General features: G+C 51.9%; 1 protein-coding gene across 1 annotated transcript; it reads left to right on the top strand.

The window, feature by feature from the left end:
- Window positions 1–49: 49 nt before the first annotated feature.
- LOC120018047 (fibroblast growth factor receptor homolog 1-like) lies at window positions 50–18,992 on the top strand. The gene is made up of 6 exons (XM_038961007.1): window positions 50–281; window positions 730–867; window positions 10,606–10,717; window positions 10,938–11,037; window positions 13,100–13,199; window positions 18,414–18,992. Exons 1-6 carry the CDS (start codon window positions 138–140, stop codon window positions 18,498–18,500), a joined length of 681 nt encoding a protein of 226 aa, XP_038816935.1. The 5' UTR covers window positions 50–137; the 3' UTR covers window positions 18,501–18,992.
- The last annotated feature ends 2,614 nt before the right edge of the window (window positions 18,993–21,606 follow it).

Here is a 21,606-nt window from a genome sequence, read left to right as displayed (position 1 = left end):
GTGTGTGTGTGTGTGTGTGTGTGTGTGTGTGTGTGTGTGTGTGTGTGTGTGTGTGTGTGTGTGTGTGTGTGTGTGTGTGTGTGTGTGTGTGTGTGTGTGTGTGTGTGTGTGTCCTCCCAGAACCCTATGTGTTGATCATGGAGTTTGTGAGCTACGGAACCCTGCGGAGCTTCCTTCAGACCCACAGAGACAAACTGACCTGTGACCCTGAGCTACAGAGCTTGCTCACCATCGCATCCTATCACATCGCACTGGCCATGGAACACCTGCGATCCAAAATGGTACCTAGTTTCCTCCTCCTCCTCTCACTCATTTCTTATGACACCAAACGGCCACTGGCATTAACTGCTCTTGGACCAGTCAGTCAGTCAGAAACTGTTCTGGGGTCTGTGTTCCAGTTGGTGCACTGTGACCTATGACCAGTTCTTACAGACAGTAAACCCTTACACACAGCTACAGAACATCATGATAGACACAGTACAGTCAGAAAATAGTACTGTTCTGGGATCTGTCCTTACACACAGTGTTACATACTGTTCAGGTGACAATAACTGATGTGAGATCTGTCCTTACAGGTTGTGCATTGTGACGTAGGATCTGTTCTTACAGACGGTAGCCCAAACATACAACAACAGTACATCTGATAGTAACTGTTCTGGGATCTGTCCTTACAGTGTTACATACCGTTCAGGTGACAGTAACTGTTCTGGGATCTGTGTTGTGTTCCAGGTGGTGCACTGTGACCTGGCCCTCAGGAACATCATGGTGAGCACGTTCCCCTGGGAGGTAAAGGTGTCAGAGTTTGGTCTGGCCAGAGACCTGACCCGCATGAAGAGCCGCCGCAGCAGTCGCAGGAAACACCCAGGGGTCAGACACACACACCCAGGGGTCAGACACACACACCCAGGGGTCAGACACACACACCCAGGGGTCAGACACACACACCCAGGGGTCAGCCACACACACCCAGGGGTCAGACACACACACCCAGGGGTCAGACACACACACCCAGGGGTCAGACACACACACCCAGGGGTCAGACACACACACCCAGGGGTCAGCCACACACACACAGGGGTCAGACACACACACCCAGGGGTCAGCCACACACACCCAGGGGTCAGACACACACACCCAGGGGTCAGACACACACACCCAGGGGTCAGCCACACACACCCAGGGGTCAGCCACACACACACAGGGGTCAGCCACACACACACAGGGGTCAGCCACACACACACAGGGGTCAGCCACACACACACAGGGGTCAGCCACACACACACACACACAGGGGTCAGCCACACACACCCAGGGGTCAGCCACACACACACAGGGGTCAGCCACACACACCCAGGGGTCAGCCACACACACCCAGGGGTCAGCCACACACACCCAGGGGTCAGACACACACACCCAGGGGTCAGACACACACACCCAGGGGTCAGACACACACACCCAGGGGTCAGACACACACACCCAGGGGTCAGACACACACACCCAGGGGTCAGCCACACACACCCAGGGGTCAGCCACACACACCCAGGGGTCAGCCACACACACCCAGGGGTCAGCCACACACACCCAGGGGTCAGACACACACACCCAGGGGTCAGACACACACACCCAGGGGTCAGACACACACACCCAGGGGTCAGCCACACACACCCAGGGGTCAGCCACACACACCCAGGGGTCAGCCACACACACCCAGGGGTCAGCCACACACACCCAGGGGTCAGACACACACACCCAGGGGTCAGACACACACACCCAGGGGTCAGACACACACACCCAGGGGTCAGCCACACACACCCAGGGGTCAGCCACACACACCCAGGGGTCAGACACACACACCCAGGGGTCAGACACACACACCCAGGGGTCAGCCACACACACACAGGGGTCAGCCACACACACCCAGGGGTCAGACACACACACCCAGGGGTCAGCCACACACACACAGGGGTCAGCCACACACACCCAGGGGTCAGCCACACACACCCAGGGGTCAGCCACACACACCCAGGGGTCAGCCACACACACACAGGGGTCAGCCACACACACACACACCCAGGGGTCAGCCACACACACACACACACACACACCCAGGGGTCAGCCACACACACACACACACCCAGGGGTCAGCCACACACACACACACCCAGGGGTCAGCCACACACACACCCAGGGGTCAGCCACACACACACCCAGGGGTCAGCCACACACACCCAGGGGTCAGCCACACACACCCAGGGGTCAGCCACACACACACACAGGGGTCAGCCACACACACACACAGGGGTCAGCCACACACACACCCAGGGGTCAGCCACACACACACCCAGGGGTCAGCCACACACACACACACACACACACACACACACACACACACACACACACACACACACACCCAGGGGTCAGCCACACACACACCCAGGGGTCAGCCACACACACCCAGGGTTCAGTCACACACACACACACACACCCAGGGGTCAGCCACACACCCACCCAGGGGTCAGCCACACACACACACACCCAGGGGTCAGCCACACACACACACAGGGGTCAGCCACACACCCACCCAGGGGTCAGCCACACACACACACACCCAGGGGTCAGCCACACACAGGGGTCAGCCACACACACACCCAGGGGTCAGCCACACACACACCCAGGGGTCAGCCACACACACACCCAGGGGTCAGCCACACACACACACACCCAGGGGTCAGCCACACACACACACACACACACACACACCCAGGGGTCAGCCACACACCCACCCAGGGGTCAGCCACACACACACACACACACACACCCAGGGGTCAGCCACACACACACACACCCAGGGGTCAGCCACACACCCACCCAGGGGTCAGCCACACACACACACACCCAGGGGTCAGCCACACACACACCCAGGGGTCAGCCACACACACACCCAGGGGTCAGCCACACACACACCCAGGGGTCAGCCACACACACACACACCCAGGGGTCAGCCACACACACACACACCCAGGGGTCAGCCACACACACACACACCCAGGGGTCAGCCACACACACACACACCCAGGGGTCAGCCACACACACACACACCCAGGGGTCAGCCACACACACACACACCCAGGGGTCAGCCACACACACACACACCCAGGGGTCAGCCACACACACACACACCCAGGGGTCAGCCACACACACACACACCCAGGGGTCAGCCACACACACACACACCCAGGGGTCAGCCACACACACACACACACCCAGGGGTCAGCCACACACACACACACACCCAGGGGTCAGCCACACACACACACACACCCAGGGGTCAGCCACACACACACACACACCCAGGGGTCAGCCACACACACACACACACCCAGGGGTCAGCCACACACACACCACACACCCAGGGGTCAGCCACACACACACCCACACACCCAGGGGTCAGCCACACACACACCCACACACCCAGGGGTCAGCCACACACACACCCACACACCCAGGGGTCAGCCACACACACACCCACACACCCAGGGGTCAGCCACACACACACACACACAGGGGTCAGCCACACACACACACACACACAGGGGTCAGCCCCACACACACACACACACAGGGGTCAGCCACACACACACAGGGGTCAGCCACACACACACACACAGGGGTCAGCCACACACACACACACACAGGGGTCAGCCACACACACACACACACAGGGGTCAGCCACACACACACACACACAGGGGTCAGCCACACACACACACACACAGGGGTCAGCCACACACACACACACACAGGGGTCAGCCACACACACACAGGGGTCAGCCACACACACACACACACAGGGGTCAGCCACACACACACACACACAGGGGTCAGCCACACACACACACACACAGGGGTCAGCCACACACACACACACACAGGGGTCAGCCACACACCCACCCAGGGGTCAGCCACACACCCACCCAGGGGTCAGCCACACACACACACACCCAGGGGTCAGCCACACACACACACACCCAGGGGTCAGCCACACACACACACACCCAGGGGTCAGCCACACACACACCCAGGGGTCAGCCACACACACACACACACCCAGGGTTCAGTCACACACACACACACACCCAGGGGTCAGCCACACACACACACACACACCCAGGGTTCAGTCACACACACACACAGGGGTCAGCCACACACACACACAGGGGTCAGCCACACACACACCCAGGGTTCAGCCACACACACACACACACACCCAGGGTTCAGTCACACACACACACACACACCCAGGGGTCAGCCACACACACACACACACACACCCAGGGTTCAGTCACACACACACACACAGGGGTCAGCCACACACACACACAGGGGTCAGCCACACACACACACACCCAGGGGTCAGCCACACACACACACACACCCAGGGGTCAGCCACACACACACACACACACACCCAGGGGTCAGCCACACACACACACACACACCCAGGGTTCAGTCACACACACACACACACACACACACACACACACACACACACACACACACACCCAGGGTTCAGCCACACACACACACCCAGGGGTCAGCCACACACACACACACACACACACAGGGGTCAGCCACACACACACACACAGGGGTCAGCCACACACACACAAACACACAGGGGTCAGCCACACACACACACACACACACAGGGGTCAGTCACACACACACACACACCCAGGGGTCAGTCACACACACACACACACCCAGGGGTCAGCCACACACACACACACACCCAGGGGTCAGCCACACACACACACACACCCAGGGGTCAGTCACACACACACACACACCCAGGGGTCAGCCACACACACACACACACAGGGGTCAGCCACACACACACACACACACCCAGGGTTCAGTCACACACACACACACACCCAGGGGTCAGCCACACACACACACACAGGGGTCAGCCACACACACACACACAGGGGTCAGCCACACACACACACACAGGGGTCAGCCACACACACACACACCCAGGGGTCAGCCACACACACACACACACCCAGGGTTCAGTCACACACACACACACACACCCAGGGGTCAGCCACACACACACACACACACCCAGGGTTCAGCCACACACACACACACACCCAGGGGTCAGCCACACAACACACACACACCCAGGGTTCAGTCACACACACACACCCAGGGGTCAGCCACACACACACACACACCCAGGGGTCAGCCACACACACACACCCAGGGTTCAGTCACACACACACACCCAGGGGTCAGCCACACACACACACACACCCAGGGGTCAGCCACACACACACACACACACACACAGGGTTCAGTCACACACACACACACAGGGGTCAGCCACACACACACACACACCCAGGGTTCAGTCACACACACACACACAGGGGTCAGCCACACACACACACACACCCAGGGTTCAGTCACACACACACACAGGGGTCAGCCACACACACACACACACACCCAGGGTTCAGTCACACACACACACAGGGGTCAGCCACACACACACACACACCCAGGGTTCAGTCACACACACACACAGGGGTCAGCCACACACACACACACAGGGGTCAGCCACACACACACACACACACACACAGGGGTCAGCCACACACACACACACACCCAGGGGTCAGCCACACACACACACACACCCAGGGTTCAGTCACACACACACACCCAGGGGTCAGCCACACACACACACACACCCAGGGGTCAGCCACACACACACACCCAGGGGTCAGCCACACACACACACACACCCAGGGGTCAGCCACACACACACACACACACACACCCAGGGTTCAGTCACACACACACACACACACACACACACACACACACACACACACACACACACACACACACACACACACACACACACACAGGGGTCAGCCACACACACACACACACACACCCAGGGTTCAGTCACACACACACACACACACACACACACACACACACACACACACACAGGGGTCAGCCACACACACACACACACACACCCAGGGTTCAGTCACACACACACACACACACACACACACACACACACACACACACACACACACTGGGCAGCCAACACACACACACACACTGGGCAGCCAACACACACACACACACAGGGGTCATCCACACACACACACACTGGGCAGCCAACACACACACACACACTGGGCAGCCAACACACACACACACACAGGGGTCATCCACACACACACACACACACACAGGGGTCAGCCACACACACACACACACACACACAGGGGTCAGCCACACACACACACACACACACACACACACAGGGGTCAGCCACACGCGCACACACACAGGGGTCAGCCACACGCGCACACACACACACACAGGGGTCAGCCACACACGCACACACACACACACAGGGGTCAGCCACACACACACACACACACACACAGGGGTCAGCCACACACACACACACACACACACACAGGGGTCAGCCACACGCGCACACACACACACACACAGGGGTCAGCCACACACACACACACACACACACAGGGGTCAGCCACACACACACACACACACACCCAGGGGTCAGCCACACACACACACACACACAGGGGTCAGCCACACACACACACACACACAGGGTTCAGCCACACACACACACACACACACAGGGGTCAGCCACACACACACACACACACACACACAGGGGTCAGCCACACACACACACACACACACAGGGGTCAGCCACACGCGCACACACACACACACAGGGGTCAGCCACACGCGCACACACACACACACAGGGGTCAGCCACACACACACACACACAGGGGTCAGTCACACACACACACACACACACAGGGGTCAGCCACACGCGCACACACACACACAGGGGTCAGCCACACACACACACACACACACACACACACAGGGGTCAGCCACACACACACACACACACACACACACACACACAGGGGTCAGCCACACGCGCGCGCACACACACACACACAGGGGTCAGCCACACACACACAGGGGTCAGCCACATGCGCACACACACACACACAGGGGTCAGCCACACACACACACACACACACACACACACACACACACAGGGGTCAGCCACACACACACACACACACACACAGGGGTCAGCCACACACACACACACACACACACAGGGGTCAGCCACACACACACAGGGGTCAGCCACACACACACACACACACACAGGGGTCAGCCACACACACACACACACACACACACAGGGGTCAGCCACACACACACAGGGGTCAGCCACACACACACACACACACACACAGGGGTCAGCCACACACACACAGGGGTCAGCCACACACACACAGGGGTCAGCCACACACACACAGGGGTCAGCCACACACACACACACACACACAGGGGTCAGCCACACACACACACACACACACACAGGGGTCAGCCACACACACACACACACACACACAGGGGTCAGCCACACACACACACACACACACACACACACACACACAGGGGTCAGCCACACGCGCACACACACACCCAGGGGTCAGCCACACGCGCACACACACACACAGGGGTCAGCCACACACACACACAGGGGTCAGCCACACGCGCACACACACACACAGGGGTCAGCCACACGCGCACACACACACACACACACACACACAGGGGTCAGCCACACACACACACACACACACAGGGTTCAGTCACACACACACACACACACACACACACACACACACACACACACACACACACACACACACACAGGGGTCAGTCACACACACACACACACACACACAGGGGTCAGCCACACGCGCACACACACACCCAGGGGTCAGCCACACGCGCACACACACACACAGGGGTCAGCCACACGCGCACACACACACACAGGGGTCAGTCACACACACACACACACACACACAGGGGTCAGCCACACGCGCACACACACACACAGGGGTCAGCCACACACACACACACACACACACACAGGGGTCAGCCACACACACACACACACACACACACACACACACACACAGGGGTCAGCCACACGCGCGCGCACACACACACACACAGGGGTCAGCCACACACACACAGGGGTCAGCCACACGCGCACACACACACACACAGGGGTCAGCCACACACACACACACACACACACAGGGGTCAGCCACACACACACACACACACACACAGGGGTCAGCCACACACACACACACACACACACACAGGGGTCAGCCACACACACACAGGGGTCAGCCACACACACACACACACACACAGGGGTCAGCCACACACACACACACACACACACACAGGGGTCAGCCACACACACACAGGGGTCAGCCACACACACACACACACACAGGGGTCAGCCACACACACACAGGGGTCAGCCACACACACACAGGGGTCAGCCACACACACACAGGGGTCAGCCACACACACACACACACACACAGGGGTCAGCCACACACACACACACACACACACAGGGGTCAGCCACACACACACACACACACACACAGGGGTCAGCCACACACACACACACACACACACAGGGGTCAGCCACACACACACACACACACACAGGGGTCAGCCACACACACACACACACACACAGGGGTCAGCCACACACACACACAGGGGTCAGCCACACGCGCACACACACACCCAGGGGTCAGCCACACGCGCACACACACACACAGGGGTCAGCCACACACACACACAGGGGTCAGCCACACGCGCACACACACACACAGGGGTCAGCCACACACACACACACACACAGGGTTCAGTCACACACACACACACACACACACACACACACACACACACACACACACACACACACACACACACACACACACACACACACACACACACACACACACCCAGGGGTCAGCCACACGCGCACACACACACCCAGGGGTCAGCCACACGCGCACACACACACACAGGGGTCAGCCACACGCGCACACACACACACAGGGGTCAGTCACACACACACACACACACACACACCCAGGGGTCAGCCACACGCGCACACACACACCCAGGGGTCAGCCACACGCGCACACACACACACAGGGGTCAGCCACACGCGCACACACACACACAGGGGTCAGCCACACGCGCACACACACACACAGGGGTCAGCCACACGCGCACACACACACACAGGGGTCAGCCACACGCGCACACACACAGGGGTCAGCCACACACACACACACACACAGGGGTCAGTCACACACACACACACACACACACACACCCAGGGGTCAGTCACACACACACACACACACCCAGGGGTCAGCCACACGCGCACACACACACACCCAGGGGTCAGCCACACGCGCACACACACACACAGGGGTCAGTCACACACACACACACCCAGGGGTCAGCCACACGCGCACACACACACCCAGGGGTCAGCCACACACACACACACACACAGGGGTCAGCCACACGCGCACACACACACACAGGGGTCAGCCACACGCGCACACACAGGGTTCAGTCACACACACACACACACACACACACACACACACACACACACACACACACACACACACACACACACACACACACACAGGGTTCAGTCACACACACACACACACACACACACACACACACACACACACACACACACACACAGGGTTCAGTCACACGCACACACACACACACACACACAGGGTTCAGTCACACACACACACACACACACACACACACAGGGTTCAGTCACACACACACACACACACACACACACACACACACACAGGGTTCAGTCACACACACACACACACACACACACACACACACACACACACACACACACACACACACACACACACACACACACACAGGGTTCAGTCACACACACACACACACACACACACACACACACACACACACACACACACACACATAGTTCAGTCACACACACACACACACACACACACACACACACACACACACACACACACACACACACACACACAGGGGTCAGTCACACACACAGGGGTCAGCCACACACACACACACACACACACATAGGGTTCAGTCACACACACACACACACACACACACTGGCAGAAACCTGAAACCTGAAACACCAATACTGCCCTACCAAGTAAAAAGACAGTAACTGCTCATAGCGTGGAACTGAGGAAAAAGGGCTTTTATTTACCTTGGTTTCACAGTAACTTGATGCAGGTACTGCTAACATGACCCCCATTTTCTCCTGAACACAATAACATAGAGGCAGGATACTTGTCACATGATTAAGCAGGTATTTAATGTAGCAACTCATTTTCGACTAAATTAGCAGTTAGTCTTTTTGCTTGGTAGGCAGTACGGGTCAGATGACTTGATACTGTAGCAAATTCATGGGGGGGGGGGGGTAGACCAGTCACAGGAAGATTGACAATGCTTTTTAGGACAGGATTAGACTTAATCTGTCGCAGGAAACTGGACTTAACGTGATAATGGTCTCGGTGTGAGTTTTAAAGGGTAACTGTTTCCAATGTGTGGTTATGTGTATAGGAACGTGTGCCCCTACGCTGGTACCCCCCTGAGTACTTCAGAATCAACTATTACAGCTTCAAGGGGGACGTGTGGGCATTTGGCATCGTGCTGTGGGAGATACAGACATTTGGTGAGTTTCGTGGTCATAAACAATGGAAACAAAAAATGTCTAACATAATTTACAAGCCTGTATAGTTGGCTGCCCAGTGTCCATAAGGATGACAGGCCTGATATCTTGTATTTATCTGACCTTTTTTATTTACCCAGATAAATAAATTTGAACAAATTATAAATTTAAATATAATTATAACACCTTGGACATAACACAGTTGGGTACTTGTGGTTACCAGGCACCTTACCATACCATGATCTGGAGACATCAGAGGCCGTCGTCTATCACATCTGTGCCGGTCACAAGAATAAAGACCCCGAGGGCTGCAGGCCAGAGATGTAAGTGACCGTGACATTGTATCACAGGCTGCGTCACAACCGGCCGTGATTGGGAGTACCCGTAGGGCGACGCATAATTGGCCCAGCGTCGTCCGGGTTTGGGCCGGAGTAGACCATCATTGTAAATAATAATTTGTTCTTAACTGACTTGCCTCGTTAAATTTAAATAAGTAAAAAATATTTGATAGTGTTGTGGTTACAGCAGCGACAGAGTCATGTTCAGTAGGGCACAAAACAAACATCTGTGTTCTTATTGGACAAGTTTAGGTAGGACCTCTTTATTTAACACTAACCCTTATTGGACAAGTTTAGGTAGGACCTCTTTATTTAACACGAACCCTTATTGTACAAGTTTAGGTAGGACCTCTTTATTTAACCCTTAGTGTACAAGTTTAGGTAGGACCTCTTTATTTAACCCTTATTGTACAAGTTTAGGACCTCTTTATTTAACCCTTATTGTACAAGTTTAGGTAGGACCTCTATTTAACCCTTATTGTACAAGTTTAGGTAGGACCTCTTTATTTAACCCTTATTGTACAAGTTTAGGTAGGACCTCTTTATTTAACCCTTATTGTACAAGTTTCGTTAGGACCCCTTTATTTAACCCTTATTGTACAAGTTTAGGTAGGACCTCTTTATTTAACACTAACCCTTATTGTACAAGTTTAGGTAGGACCTCTTTATTTAACCCTTATTGTACAAGTTTAGGTAGGACCTCTTTATTTAACACTAACCCTTATTGTACAAGTTTAGGTAGGACCTCTTTATTTAACACGAACCCTTATTGTACAAGTTTAGGTAGGACCTCTTTATTTAACCCTTATTGTACAAGTTTAGGTAGGACCTCTTTATTTAACCCTTATTGTACAAGTTTAGGTAGGACCTCTTTATTTAACCCTTATTGTACAAGTTTAGGTAGGACCTCTTTATTTAACCCTTATTGTACAAGTTTAGGTAGGACCTCTTTATTTAACCCTTATTGTACACGTTTAGGTAGGACCTCTTTATTTAACACTAACCCTTATTGTACAAGTTTAGGTAGGACCTCTTTATTTAACCCTTATTGTACAAGTTTAGGACCTCTTTATTTAACCCTTATTGTACAAGTTTAGGTAGGACCTCTTTATTTAACCCTTATTGTACAAGTTTAGGTAGGACCTCTTTATTTAACCCTTATTGTACAAGTTTAGGTAGGACCTCTTTATTTAACCCTTATTGTACAAGTTTCGGTAGGACCCCTTTATTTAACCCTTATTGTACAAGTTTAGGTAGGACCTCTTTATTTAACACTAACCCTTATTGTACAAGTTTAGGTAGGACCTCTTTATTTAACACGAACCCTTATTGTACAAGTTTAGGTAGGACCTCTTTATTTAACCCTTATTGTACAAGTTTAGGTAGGACCTCTTTATTTAACCCTTATTGTACAAGTTTAGGTAGGACCTCTTTATTTAACCCTTATTGTACAAGTTTAGGTAGGACCTCTTTATTTAACCCTTATTGTACAAGTTTAGGTAGGACCTCTTTATTTAAAAGCCTGAACACAACCCAGGCATGCCCTCTGTGGAATACTGGATGAAGCCGATAGGTTGAAAGTATTCTAGGGCTTCGTCAGAAATGGCTCCCTATTCACTATATAGTGCACTACATTTGACCAGGGCCCATAGGGTGCACTATATAGTCAACAGGGTATCATTTGGGATGCATACTAGCTCTCGTTCTCTCTCTCCCTCCCTCCCTCCCTCACTCTAACTACCTCTCTCTCCCTCTCTACCTCTCTCTCTCTCCCTCTCTCTCTCACTACCTCTCCCTCCCTCTCTCTCGCTCTCCCTCCCTCTCTCTCGCTCTCCCTCCCTCTCTCTCCCTCTCCCTCCCTCCCTCCCTCCCTCTCTCCCTCCCTCTCTCTCGCTTTCTCTCCTCTCTCTCCTCTCTCTCCCTCTCTCCTCTCTCGCTCCCTCTCTCCTCTCTCGCTCTCTCTCTCCCTCTCTCCTCTCTCTCTCTCTCTCCTCTCTCTCTCCCCCTCTCTCCTCTCTCTCTCCCTCTCTCCCTCTCTTCCTCTCAGACTGCAGATAATGCGAAACTGCTGGATGGAACCCTACACTTCCAGGCCCTCCTTCTCAGACATAGTGAGAATCCTGGAGGACATCATGGAGAATGATTCAGTAAGCCACCTTCCATCCACCTCTTCTTCTTCTTCTGTGGAGTTCTATGACAGTTAAACTCATAGCAATAGAATCTTCTAGGCTTTTGGATTCGTCTATAGCATTGGTCACCAACCTTTTTTGAGTCGAGATCACTGTCAAAAATTGTTTTTAAACATGATTTAAAAAAACGTCAGCCTATTTAACCTATTAACCTATTCAAAACAGTACTGTAGTAATGAGGTCTGTGCAGTAGGCTATAGGCCCAACACATTATCACCACATATTGGCTTTGATTGAATTGCCCTGCCAATGCATTGCTGTTCTTCTGAAACCATTGTTGAGGTTTTGATCCCACCGGTAATAGACCAGATAATGTATTACCCATGAGGCACCGCTTAGCGAACATGAATTTAAATCATTAGCTTTATATTTTACTGGGCTGATGGTACCTGCGTCTGATGATCAGTCTCAGCGGAGGGAGGGAGAGAGCAGCAGACTGACGGTCCGCCTTTCAACATCCCTCCTCTCTCCTCTCTCCTCCACTGACCAATAAAGAGACACCGTCTTCTAGAAGAAACTCAAGTCGCACTGCATTATTTTTGTCTTGTGCAGAAGTTCACGAACAGAGAAAGTGAAATATTCTTCAATATAAAAAAAGACTCAAGCCGTTAGTAACAACAAGAGAAGACTATCGATACACTTTGAGACTCATTCATTGCAGTTGCAGTGCTTGTTGTAGCACTGAGTGGAAATAGGAAGAACACTCATTTTATGGCTTTTAAAAGTTAAACTTGAACTCACTCATAAAAACAGCAGCTCTTTGCAGTATTCGTTGACATTTAATTAAAAAAATGTAACCTTTTATTTAACTAGGCAAGTCAGTTAAGAACAAATTCTTATTTACAATGACGGCCTACCGGGGAACAGTGGGTTAACTGCCTTGTTCAGGGGCAGAACGACAGATTTCTACCTTGTCAGCTCGGGGATTCGATTTAGCGACCTTTCGGTTACTAGTCCAACGCTCTAACCACTAGGCTACCTGCCTCCTCTAACCACTAGGCTACCTGCCTCCTCTAACCACTAGGCTACCTGCCTCCTCTAACCACTAGGCTACCTGCCTCCTCTAACCACTAGGCCACCTGCCTCCTCTAACCACTAGGCCACCTGCCTCCTCTAACCACTAGGCCACCTGCCTCCTCTAACCACTAGGCCACCTGCCTCCTCTAACCACTAGGCCACCTGCCGCCTCTAACCACTAGGCTACCTGCCTCCTCTAACCACTAGGCTACCTGCCTCCTCTAACCACTAGGCCACCTGCCTCCTCTAACCACTAGGCTACCTGCCTCCTCTAACCACTAGGCCACCTGCCTCCTCTAACCACTAGGCCACCTGCCTCCTCTAACCACTAGGCCACCTGCCTCCTCTAACCACTAGGCTACCTGCCTCCTCTAACCACTAGGCTACCTGCCGCCTCTAACCACTAGGCTACCTGCCTCCTCTAACCACTAGGCTACCTGCCTCCTCTAACCACTAGGCTACCTGCCTCTAACCACTAGGCTACCTGCCTCCTCTAACCACTAGGCTACCTGCCTCCTCTAACCACTAGGCTACCTGCCTCCTCTAACCACTAGGCTACCTGCCTCCTCTAACCACTAGGCTACCTGCCTCCTCTAACCACTAGGCTACCTGCCTCCTCTAACCACTAGGCTACCTGCCGCCCCTAGTAACCACTAGGCTACCTGCCTCTAACCACTAGGCTACCTGCCTCCTCTAACCACTAGGCTACCTGCCTCCTCTAACCACTAGGCTACCTGCCTCCTCTAACCACTAGGCTACCTGCCTCCTCTAACCACTAGGCTACCTGCCTCCTCTAACCACTAGGCTACCTGCCTCCTCTAACCACTAGGCTACCTGCCTCCTCTAACCACTAGGCCACCTGCCTCCTCTAACCACTAGGCCACCTGCCTCCTCTAACCACTAGGCCACCTGCCTCCTCTAACCACCAGGCCACCTGCCTCCTCTAACCACTAGGCTACCTGCCTCCTCTAACCACTAGGCTACCTGCCTCCTCTAACCACTAGGCTACCTGCCGCCTCTAACCACTAGGCTACCTGCCTCCTCTAACCACTAGGCTACCTGCCTCTAACCACTAGGCTACCTGCCTCCTCTAACCACTAGGCTACCTGCCTCCTCTAACCACTAGGCTACCTGCCTCCTCTAACCACTAGGCTACCTGCCTCCTCTAACCACTAGGCTACCTGCCTCCTCTAACCACTAGGCTACCTGCCGCCCCTAGTAACCACTAGGCTACCTGCCTCTAACCACTAGGCTACCTGCCTCCTCTAACCACTAGGCTACCTGCCTCCTCTAACCACTAGGCTACCTGCCTCCTCTAACCACTAGGCTACCTGCCTCCTCTAACCACTAGGCTACCTGCCTCCTCTAACCACTAGGCTACCTGCCTCCTCTAACCACTAGGCTACCTGCCTCCTCTAACCACTAGGCTACCTGCCTCCTCTAACCACTAGGCCACCTGCCTCCTCTAACCACTAGGCCACCTGCCTCCTCTAACCACCAGGCCACCTGCCTCCTCTAACCACTAGGCTACCTGCCTCCTCTAACCACTAGGCTACCTGCCTCCTCTAACCACTAGGCCACCTGCCTCCTCTAACCACTAGGCCACCTGCCTCTAACCACTATGCTACCTGCCTCTAACCACTATGCTACCTGCCTCTAACCACTATGCTACCTGCCTCTAACCACTAGGCTACCTGCCTCTAACCACTAGACTAACTGCCTCTAACCACTAGGCTACCTGCCTCTAACCACTAGACTAACTGCCTCTAACCACTAGACTAGCTGCCTCTAACCACTATGCTACCTGCCTCCTCTAACCACTAGGCTACCTGCCTCCTCTAACCACTAGGCTACCTGCCTCCTCTAACCACTAGGCCACCTGCCTCCTCTAACCACTAGGCTACCTGCCTCTAACCACTAGGCTAGCTGCCTCTAACCACTATGCTACCTGCCTCCTCTAACCACTAGGCTACCTGCCTCCTCTAACCACTAGGCCACCTGCCTCCTCTAACCACTAGGCCACCTGCCTCCTCTAACCACTAGGCTACCTGCCTCCTCTAACCACTATGCTACCTGCCTCCTCTAACCACTAGGCTACCTGCCTCCTCTAACCACTAGGCCACCTGCCTCCTCTAACCACTAGGCCACCTGCCTCCTCTAACCACTAGGCCACCTGCCTCCTCTAACCACTAGGCTACCTGCCTCCTCTAACCACTAGGCTACCTGCCTCCTCTAACCACTAGGCTACCTGCCTCCTCTAACCACTAGGCCACCCGCCTCCTCTAACCACTAGGCCACCTGCCTCCTCTAACCACTAGGCTACCTGCCTCCTCTAACCACTAGGCTACCTGCCTCCTCTAACCACTAGGCTACCCGCCTCCTCTAACCACTAGGCCACCCGCCTCCTCTAACCACTAGGCCACCTGCCTCCTCTAACCACTAGGCCACCTGCCTCCTCTAACCACTAGGCCACCTGCCTCCTCTAACCACTAGGCCACCTGCCTCCTCTAACCACTAGGCCACCTGCCTCCTCTAACCACTAGGCTACCTGCCTCCTCTAACCACTAGGCCACCCGCCTCCTCTAACCACTAGGCCACCTGCCTCCTCTAACCACTAGGCTACCTGCCTCCTCTAACCACTAGGCTACCTGCCTCCTCTAACCACTAGGCTACCTGCCTCCTCTAACCACTAGGCTACCTGCCGCCTCTAACCACTAGGCTACCTGGTTTTAGAAGTTTTGAAATCTCACAGTATCAACTTTTCTGTAGCTTTCTTTTACTCCTGCTACGTTACTGCAGACAGGGTAATCTGAGCCATCCGATTGGCCAGTGGTAGGTCCATAGTGCACTTGATTTGCTCCCCCTGGGAATGCAGTTTGTAACTACCCAGCGCGCATTGCAGCTGAAACGGTTGCAACTACCGTCAAAAGCGCAAAGACAAGTAAAAAAAAAATTGTTTAAAAAAAAAAAGGAACACAAGGCTTATTTTGTTTTTTTTACAGAAATGTTTTCTGATTTGACCGGTTGGTGACTACTGGTCTATAGGATTCTAGTTCAATGGTTGAACCTTTCACCTCTCTCTCTCATCTCTCTGGTCATGTGGTCCATCCCAATAAAATAGTGTATTAATCCCTCTGATCATGTGGTCCATCCCAATAAAATAGTGTATTAATCCCTCTGATCATGTGGTCCATCCCAATAGAATAGTGTATTAATCTCTCTGGTCATGTGGTCCATCCCAATAGAATAGTGTATTAATCTCTCTGGTCATGTGGTCCATCCCAATAGAATAGTGTATTAATCTCTCTGGTCATGTGGTCCATCCCAATAGAATAGTGTATTAATCTCTCTGGTCATGTGGTCCATCCCAATAGAATAGTGTATTAATCTCTCTGGTCATGTGGTCCATCCCAATAGAATAGTGTATTAATCTCTCTGGTCATGTGGTCCATCCCAATAGAATAGTGTATTAATCTCTCTGGTCATGTGGTCCATCCCAATAAAATAGTGTATTAATCCCTCTGATCATGTGGTCCATCCCAATAGAATAGTGTATTAATCTCTCTGGTCATGTGGTCCATCCCAATAGAATAGTGTATTAATCTCTCTGGTCATGTGGTCCATCCCAATAGAATAGTGTATTAATCTCTCTGGTCATGTGGTCCATCCCAATAGAATAGTGTATTAATCTCTCTGGTCATGTGGTCCATCCCAATAGAATAGTGTATTAATCTCTCTGGTCATGTGGTCCATCCCAATAGAATAGTGTATTAATCTCTCTGGTCATGTGGTCCATCCCAATAGAATAGTGTCTTCATCTCCTCGCCTCTTTACCTTCATCTGATATTAAAAAAGGTGGACTGACTATAGACAGTAAAACTTCCTGTAGGCATCCTGCAGGTTACACCTGTCCTGTTTATTTTAGAACCAGAGCAGAGGTCCCCAGAGCAGAGGTCCCCAGAGCAGAGGTCCCCAGAGCAGAGGTCCCCAGAGCAGAGGTCCCCAGAGCAGAGGTCCCCAGAGCAGAGGTCCCCAGAGCAGAGGTCCCCAGAGCAGAGGTCCCCAGAGCAGAGGTCCCCACAGCAGTAGCATGATCCAGTTACATAGACCGACTTGCGTAGGGCTTCTTTTATTGAAATGAACATCTCTTTGTAGGATTATGTGGACGTGGGGAACCCAAGACTTCTAGAAACGGGAGAGACGGACAGCCACGACTCAACAAGCGTCAAACAGTACATCTAGACGTTGACAACTCAGCTTTGCGATGATGCTGTATCTAAACTGATAGACTGTACATAAGATACCTGACATTGATAATGAAGTCAACAATGTGAAGCTACTATCTCATGGTCATTTCAAATAATTTCAAATGAGATATTCTGTTAATTATACATTTTCTTAATGGCGCTATTGCCACTTTTATGTAAATAAACTGTAAGAAGTAATAATGACTTGTGTAATATTTCAGGAAATACAATTTATATTCATTACAACAAAAAATTTGGTTGTTTAATAATAACAGGGGTTTACTGGCTGGGTCATCTTGGACCAAGGAGTATTAGCACTCAATGGATACATCCAAAATGAAACGCTATTCCCTACATAGTGCACTACTTTTGACCAGAGCCTTATGGGGTAAGTAGTGCACTATATAGGGAATAGGGTGCACAATGACAAAAGTGGAAGTTCTTGTTGAGCAGCTTTGTACTCTTAGCTGGGACAATAAAGTCTGAATTCAACATCCAATTGGGACTGGTTTATTTTAATACTGTTGTAAACACACTGTAGACACACCAGGATCAGTATACCTCACACCTTAGCACCCTCAACAGGAGTCATTTCACAGTATTACTTTATCCTAAATGCCACCCTATTCCCTACACAGTGCACTACTTTTGATAAGAGTCCTATGGGTCCTGGTCAAAAGTAGTGCATTATATAGGGAATGGGGTGCCATTTGGGACACAGGATATGATTAGTCCCTTGTTGTTCAGAGATGTAGCCCAGGCCTAGATCTGTAACCTACAGGCCATGTGATAGACTACTTCTTTAAATCACTTTCACAGGTGAGGTTTAAACCAAAAGTATTCGGTCTCTGTTGAATCAGAGTCGTCTTCCTGTCTCTTCCTGCTCTTTCTGTTCCTCTTTCCTCCTCTCTTTCTTCTGTTCTCCTCTCTTTCTGTTCTTCTGTCCTCCTCTCTTTCTGTTCTTCTGTCCTCCTCTCTTTCTGTTCTTCTGTCCTCCTCTCTTTCTGTTCTTCTGTCCTCCTCTCTTTCTGATCCTCTGTCCTCCTCTCTTTCTGTTCCTCTGTCCTCCTCTCTCTCTTTCTGTTCCTCTGTCCTCCTCTCTCTCTTTCTGTTCCTCTGTCCTCCTCTCTCTCTTTCTGTTCCTCTGTCCTCCTCTCTCTCTTTCTGTTCCTCTGTCCTCCTCTCTCTCTTTCTGTTCCTCTGTCCTCCTCTCTCTCTTTCTGTTCCTCTGTCCTCTTCTCTCTCTTTCTGTTCCTCTGTCCTCCTCTCTCTCTTTCTGTTCTTCTGTCCTCCTCTCTCTTTTTCTGTTCCTCTGTCCTCCTCTCGTTCCTTCTCTTCTGACAGTGGACCCCACTCTTCCTCTCCTTCACCCTCTTCCTCCAGTTGACCCCAGTCCAGCTCTATTTCAAACTCAACCTCCACTGGCCCCTTGTCCTCCTCTTCCTCCTCTCTTCCAGTCTCCTCCATCGATTCAGAACGAGGGGGTCGGAGGCAGCCTCCTCTGTTGGTTTAGCAGTAGGAGGGGGTCGGTGGCAGCAGTAGGAGGGGGCCGGAGGCAACCTTCACCACTGTCACTATGTTGTAAAAACAGCTCACAGTCCTCCCTCCAACATTTGATGTTGATGTTATCCCCAGCTGCCTTCATGTCTTTCTGCTTCTTGAGGACAAGGTGCTTAACCCCTCCCTTGGGTCAGTGTTGAGTTGATGATATAGTGCAGAAAGCCTGGGGTTTCTACCTCTCAGGGCCACAGAGGCAGCAACACAGTTGTGGATGGTGGAACGACCTGTTGCAGTTTTGATGGTGGTATAAAGCCATGGTGTCTTCCTGGACAACTCATCATCCAACGCTTCGTATGAAAAACACTTCATATTCTCCAACGAGGTACTACTCAAAGATGCAAGGTTCAGCAGAAGTCAAGTCATTTAAGGGTCTTGCATATGCCTTGACCTCTGCTACTATTTTCTGATTTCTTGACACATGGTTTCATTCGTCAAGGCTAACCTGACACATGTCATCAATTTGCTTTTTTGCCAAGTTTTCAACCATTCTAGAAAATTCTGAGGAAACCTTTTCCAACTCTCTTTTTCAGCTTTGGATCCAATTGGTTAAGGTGTGTTATGACGACCTGCAAAACAATGTGATTGTAAATTAAGACCGTATTATTCTGAAAATACAGTAGGTACGTATACTACAGTACAAGTATATGCATGGAGTTGAGTGGGTGCTTGATTCTGATATTTTTTCCACTAATTGATCTTTTGACCGATCGCATCAGGGATTTATTCATTCCGCCGAACTGTTACAAAACGTTTTGTCTATTGCAAAATGGGTTGCAAAATATTTAGCAACAGAAACGGTTTACTCCAAACGGAAAACTCTTTGCAACAAAAACTAGAATTTCTATTGGACAAATTCAGGTAAGTCCCTCCCCGTTTCATTCCGTTTGCGGTAAACAATTTTCGTTGCAAGACGTAATGAATACACCCCAGATATTTTTCAGACCTGATATAATTAGTCAAAATACCAATTATTAGAAAGAAAAGAAAAATCAGAATTGGGCTGTGTGTAAACGCAGCCTAAATACCCTCGTTGTCTTATGTCCGATAGACTGTAGATACCGCCTGCACTGATTGGTTGAGGGACAATGATGTACCCTATGGTTTCAATTATATTTGGTTGCTATGGTAATAGGCAGCTGCATAGTTGGTTAGTAAGTTAGCTACCTCGACAAGGCTGCTCCTCGGGGGATCATTTTATAGGGAGCAAGTGTTGTCTTAAACTATGTGTACAATTAACGTCTTGCTGCAAAGAACTTAGGTCGCAGATGTAAATGAGAACTTGTTCTCAACTGGCCAAACTGGTTAATAAAGGTGAAATAAATCAAATAAACTAGGCCTACGGCAGCCATTGTTGTTTGTTTACATATTCTGCATCTTTCTGAACGCACCAAAGATGGTGGAGAAATGAAAAGTTCACTCAGACCGTTAACCATTGAAAAAAAAAATCAGTTCCGGTCTACTTAACTGGGTGTGTCTCCCATAAGCACCAATGCAATAGCTGCTGGGTCTGGTCTACTTAGTTCATTGACTTTCATTGAACC

Source organism: Salvelinus namaycush, chromosome 23, assembly GCF_016432855.1.
Source record: "Salvelinus namaycush isolate Seneca chromosome 23, SaNama_1.0, whole genome shotgun sequence".
In the NCBI taxonomy this organism is placed as follows: domain Eukaryota; kingdom Metazoa; phylum Chordata; class Actinopteri; order Salmoniformes; family Salmonidae; genus Salvelinus; species Salvelinus namaycush.
This window is presented reverse-complemented; position numbering and strand designations above follow the sequence as displayed.